This window comes from Lactuca serriola, chromosome 5, assembly GCF_051521515.1.
Source record: "Lactuca serriola cultivar US96UC23 chromosome 5, Lser_US96UC23_V15, whole genome shotgun sequence".
Classification (NCBI taxonomy): domain Eukaryota; kingdom Viridiplantae; phylum Streptophyta; class Magnoliopsida; order Asterales; family Asteraceae; genus Lactuca; species Lactuca serriola.
This window is the reverse complement of record NC_136412.1, coordinates 262,278,193-262,283,983: the sequence shown is the minus strand read 5'-3', so window position 1 is coordinate 262,283,983 and position 5,791 is coordinate 262,278,193. Positions and strand designations below refer to the sequence as shown.

The following is a 5,791-nucleotide window of genomic DNA, read 5'->3' as shown; positions in this document are numbered from 1 at the left end:
CCTCCACCACCCGTAAACCCTAAATCATCATAATAACAGACGTCCCCTTCCCTAAACCCTACTTCCTCCGCGAGTAGCAGCTAACGATGGGTGGAAAGGCCAAGGGAAAGCATCGTTTGGATAAGTTTTACCACTTGGCCAAAGAACATGGCTACCGTTCTCGTGCTGTTTGGAAACTTATTCAGCTCGATTCCAAGTACACTTTCCTCCGTTCTTCTCACGCCGTTCTCGATCTCTGCGCCGCACCCGGTGGTTGGATGCAAGCCGCCGTCGAACGTGTTCCTGTTGGAAGTCTTGTGATTGGTGTCGATCTTGACCCTATACGCCCCATTCGTGGCGCCATTGCGGTGCAAGAAGATATTACCACGCCTAAGTGTAGGGCTACTGTTAAGAGATTGATGTCTGATAATGGTGTTAGGGCCTTTGATTTGGTGTTGCACGATGGATCTCCTAATGTCGGTGGTGCTTGGGCGCAGGAGGCTACGAGTCAGAATTCTCTGGTTATTGATTCGATTAAGCTTGCTTCGGAGTTGTTGGCCCCTAAAGGAGCATTTATTACCAAGGTATCCATCTCTCGACCTTTTACATTTCTATAACTCGAATAGTGTTTCGCGAATTTGAAAACAAAACCGATTCGTGATTATGTTATGTTTAGCAATAATCATAATTAATCATGTGCCTAAAATTGATAATTAGATCATTCTTCATTAAATAATCTGAATGATAATCACTTTTTATTGAACACTCTAAATGACCACTTTAATCACACATCCAAACATCCTTTTATGTTATATCCTCAATTTGTTGATGATTCCTTGTTTTTGAAAAGGTTTGTTGTAATGAAATGGAGTCATTTCAAGTTTCTTTTAATTTAAATCGAATCTTGCTTTGGAGTCGAGGTAAATTTGATGTTTTTGACTCCCATAATCAATGTTAAATAGAAAGATGAGCCTGGTGCACTAAAGCTTTTTGGCATAACCTGAGTGAACAGTGTTCGCCATGTGGTGATTTGTGAAAAGTCACATCTTTATATTTACTTCAGGTACAAATTTGTATCTGAATTGTTGGATTGAAAACCTTTTGCTTTTCTTGTTTGTGTAAGTTAGCTCATTTTAGCCTTCCTAATGTTCCTTTTGTATTGTTTATTCATGCTAAAATGTATTCAAACAATCCTATGTTCTATTATATGTTTGATCCTACCCTCACTTAATCCAATGTAAAGAGCATCATATTTTTAAATTTTAACCACTTGGTATCATCTGTAACAGGTTTTTAGATCCCGGGACTACAATGCTGTCCTTTACTGTCTTAGACAGTTATTTGAAAAGGTTGAAGTGGATAAACCAGCTGCCAGTCGTTCCACATCTGCAGAAATTTATATTGTATGTCTGAAATATAAGGCACCTGCTAAGATAGATCCTCGTCTTTTTGATGTTAGGCATCTTTTCCAAAGTGGAAAAGAAACCCCAAAGGTACAAATATCTCTTCACTTCTGATAACTATCCAACTTATGTCAACAGAAAACTAAAAAGCTTTCATCTTGTGTGTGAAAATTACAAATTCAGGTACTTGATGTACTTAGAGGAACAAAGCAGAAGAGACATCGTGATGGGTAAGCCCTAAACCCTAAATACTAAACACTAAATCTTAAACCCTAAAGTTGTTGGCTTGTTGCTAACCATTTTAATGTATCAGGTATGAAGATGGTGACACAACATTGAGGAAAACCAGCTCAGTTACAGAGTTTATTTGGTCAGATGCTCCTCTAGATATTCTTGGTTCTGTTACATCTATAAAATTCAAAGATGACACCTGTCAAGCTATCAAGGATCATGCATTGACTACAGAGGAGGTAATGTCTTAAGGTCCCTTTTTCTTTTTTTATTCTTGATGTGATTATTGTGTTTCCATTTGTTAACAATTTCAGATTTCTTGATTTACCAGGTTAAAGCACTATGTGATGACTTGCGTGTTTTAGGGAAGCAAGACTTTAAGCATTTATTGAAGTAAAAATCATTTTTTCCTTTCTTTTTCTTTTGGCCACATACATATGCATTACTTCCTTTTCTCGATTTTGATTTTTTTTTTGATGGGATGTTTAGGTGGCGTATTCATATCAGAAAGGCCTTCTCTCCTGAAAAGGAAACCCCTAAACCTGCAGATGTTGAACCTGAAAAGAAGGATGATGATGATGATGATGATGAAGCACTGAATGAAATGGAGGCATTGACAAATGCTATGTTGCGTAAGAAAAAACAGGCAAAAAAGATTATTGCAAAACGTCGAGCTAAGGTTTGATACACTTTGATCACTAATCTCATTTTGTGTTAGTTGCAAAAAATAGTAGTGTAATTCCACTAATTTGTATGCTATAGCATTCTACTTTTATTTATCCTTTTTTACAACATTTTATTTAAAAAAATCTACCTAATTATAGCTATGTTATTTAAATACAAAGCATTTTTCCCTTCTATAGTTGGCTATGTTTTTCAAAATAAATTGCCTTACTAAGGAGACAGTTGAAAATACAATGCTATGTTATGAAGAAATGAAAAGATAATGCTATAAGAAACAAATAAATTGAAGTACATTGTTTCTTAGGTAAATGAATAATGTATTTAACTATTTATTAACTTGAAAATGGAATCTGTTAACTGTAGGATAAAGCAAGGAAAGCAACTGGGATGCAGAGTGATGTAATGGAGGATGGATATACTGATATCGAGTTATTTTCTCTGTCATCTATCAAGGTCAGTTTTTTATCATTTAATATTAATGTGCATTTCAATTAGATACTAATGCATTTGAAGTAAACTTACAATTTTTAATATTTTTGTCACTCAGGGAAAGAAGGATCTGGTGGCTGTTGATAACCCTGAAGATGATGGTCCAAATAATGAAGCAGCAGATAGTGATGATGAGAGAGCACAAGCAGACTCCCAAGATGAGTCACTCAGTGACATTGACTCTGAAGAAGAGCGTCGAAGGTATGTTGCTACTTAGTGTATTATGGATAAAAAGATACAAATATGTTGCTCTTATGTGAAAATAATGTACACTACCTGTATTGGAAGTTTGAGTAAAGTATGTCGCTTTTCTTTGCAATTTGCTTTAATTAAATTCCAAATCTTGGTTTCAGATATGATGATCAAATGGAACAATTACTCGAAGATGCCTACGAGAAATACATAGAAAAGAAAGAAGGGAGCACAAAGCAGAGAAAACGGTTGAAGCAAAAACACTCTGAAGATGGACAACTTCTCGAGGTTTTTTATTTATATATATATATATATATATATATATATATATATATATATATATTTTCAAATGAAATTTTAAATTAAATATTGTTCTTAGTTTCTTACATGTTTTGTTATATATTCTTAGGGCGAAGAAGAAGAAGAAGAAGATGTTCATCCAGATGAAGACTCTGACAACGATCAACAAATTCAAGAAACAAATCCATTGATGATACCATTTGATGACACCGAGCCTACCGAAGAAGAAATCGCAGCAAAATGGTTTAGTCAGGATGTGTTTGATGATGAAAACGAACAAGAAACTACAAAAATGGACGTAAGTGATGACGATGAAGAAGACGAAATGCAAATCGATAACAAGAAGAAACCCGATAACACCCAAATCATGGTCCCAAACAAACCAAAATCAAAAATCTCAAAGAAAAACATAACAGCCCCAAAATCCCAACCTACTGAAGATCTTGAGGTAGTCGCGGGCCCGGACACAGATTCGAGTGATGACTCATCATCGGACTCGTCCGATGATGACGTGGAAACAAAAGCCGAAATCTTAGCATGCGCGAAGAAAATGTTGCGAAAGAAACAAAGAGAACAAATGCTGGATGACGCGTACAACAAATACATGTTTCACGATGATGAAGGGCTACCGAAATGGTTCATAGATGAAGAGAGGAAGCACATGGTTCCAATGAAGCCGATAACGAAAGAGGAGGTGAACGCAATGAAGGCCCAGTTTAAGGAAATAAATGCTCGGCCCGCTAAGAAGGTGGCCCAAGCGAAGGCCCGAAAGAAGCGCGTTGCGATGAGGAAAATGGAGAAGGTTAGAAAGAAGGCGAATAGTATTTCGGATCAAGCGGATATTTCGGAGAAATCGAAGATGAAGATGATTGATACTTTGTATAAGAAAGCGGTCCCACAGAGGCCGAAGAAGGAACTGGTGGTGGCTAAGAAAGGGGTGCAAGTGAGGGCTGGAAAAGGGAAGATGCTTGTGGATAGGAGGATGAAGAGTGATGCTAGGAAACAAGGGATGACTAAGGATAAGGGGAAAGGGAAAGGGAAAGGGAGTAGCAAAGGTGGGAAAGGGCAGAAAGGGAAACCGGCTGGCCCGGCCAAGGGTAAAACGGGAAGAAAGTGAAGGTGAAAGTTTTGGATCGGAGAAGAGAGTGAAGTTGTAATATGGTGTTTTGTTTTTGAACCAAGGGAAAGAGGATGATGAGTTTTGAATTGAAATTTTGGTATGTTGTTTTGATAGTAAAATAATTTTTGTTTTTTTGTTAAAGAATATGGAGATCAACAAATGAAAGTTAATTGTCATGTATGGTTGCTTATTTTTGAATTTCTGATTTTTATCAAAGCTTGTTTGGGTCCCTGATTCTGGTGACTCAGAGCTTTCACTGATTAGCCTCGAAAAAACTTATTAGTTTTGTATGTCTGCGTATCTTTAATATAGAAATCTATTATAAAGGATCCGTTTGGTGGGAAGAACCTTCACAGAACAGAAATAATTTTTTTGGATGACTAGAACAAGGGAAAATGTCTTGTTAAAGTAATTAACTTTTCGGTATGTTTACATCTTGGGTAACTATTTGTTTTTTTTTATACATATCTAGGTAACAAACTTGTTGGAAGTGTACACATATGATCAATATGACTTGTTATAGCAGGTTAAATCTTAGATGTGAATGCTTTCAACAAGTTCATTATCTAGATGTGTACAAAAAAAATAGTTACCCAAATATGAACAAAACGAAAAGTAAAAGTAAATTATACAAATGGTCCTTGTGGGTTGGGGAAATTTGTATTTTTGGTTCCTAACTTATTTTTTTTATTTGGATGGTCCCTACTGTTTATTTTTGTTGCACGTTTGGTCTCTGTATTACCTAAAAAGTCTATTGTGCTTTTATTAATTTATTTTTTAATTAATTTACTTATTTATGTATTTATTTTTTTTTACATATTTAAAAAAATTAATAGACCCCACATATCTGTCTTACCTAAAAAAATTATTGTGCATTTATTAATTTTGTTACGTCTTCACCATCATTTCTTTTTTTGGTTCTTCAACTCTGTCGAATCAACACCACAACCCACTAAAGATGAAGAGACAGTAGGTTATGGTGTTGGTTCGCCAGAGTTAAAGTACCAAAAAAAGAAAGATGATGAAGACATCGATGTTACTAAAGATGGAAAAGAAATAGAAGTTGAGGAAGATGAGAAATGAGATGGTGACCGGTAAGACCCAAATTAAATTTCTCAAATGTGGTTTCAGTTTACGGTGATGAGATACAAATATGTGGGGTCTATTAATTTTTTTAAATATATAAAAAAATAAATACATAAGCAAGAAAATTAATTAAAAAATAAATTAATAAGGGCACAATAGTACTTTTAGGTAAGTCAGGGACCAAGCGCACAACAAAAATAAACAATATGGACCATCCGAATTAAATTTCTCAATTGTGGTTTGGGGTTTATGGTGAGGAGATACAGATATGTAGGGTCTATTAGTTTTTTTTTTTAAATATATAAAA

General features: G+C 35.4%; 1 protein-coding gene across 1 annotated transcript; it reads left to right on the top strand.

The window, feature by feature from the left end:
* LOC145054162 (FtsJ-like methyltransferase family protein) lies at positions 1-4,578 on the top strand. Its single transcript, XM_079002307.1, has 10 exons — positions 1-563; positions 1,269-1,472; positions 1,566-1,612; positions 1,696-1,852; positions 1,945-2,006; positions 2,103-2,292; positions 2,661-2,750; positions 2,845-2,987; positions 3,140-3,266; positions 3,388-4,578. The coding sequence occupies exons 1-10, from the start codon at positions 87-89 to the stop codon at positions 4,393-4,395; spliced, it is 2,505 nt and encodes an 834-aa protein (XP_078858433.1). The 5' UTR covers positions 1-86; the 3' UTR covers positions 4,396-4,578.
* Positions 4,579-5,791: the final 1,213 nt, after the last annotated feature.

What these genes read in the sequence shown, in the direction of transcription:
- LOC145054162 (XM_079002307.1), top strand. Translation starts at nt 87, where the DNA reads ATGGGTGGAAAGGCCAAGGGAAAGCATCGTTTGGATAAGTTTTACCAC. An exon ending in AAGGAGCATTTATTACCAAG is followed by an intron (nt 564 to 1,268) that starts GTATCCATCTCT and finishes CATCTGTAACAG; the next exon opens with GTTTTTAGATCCCGGGACTA. An exon ending in CAGAAGAGACATCGTGATGG is followed by an intron (nt 1,613 to 1,695) that starts GTAAGCCCTAAA and finishes TTAATGTATCAG; the next exon opens with GTATGAAGATGGTGACACAA.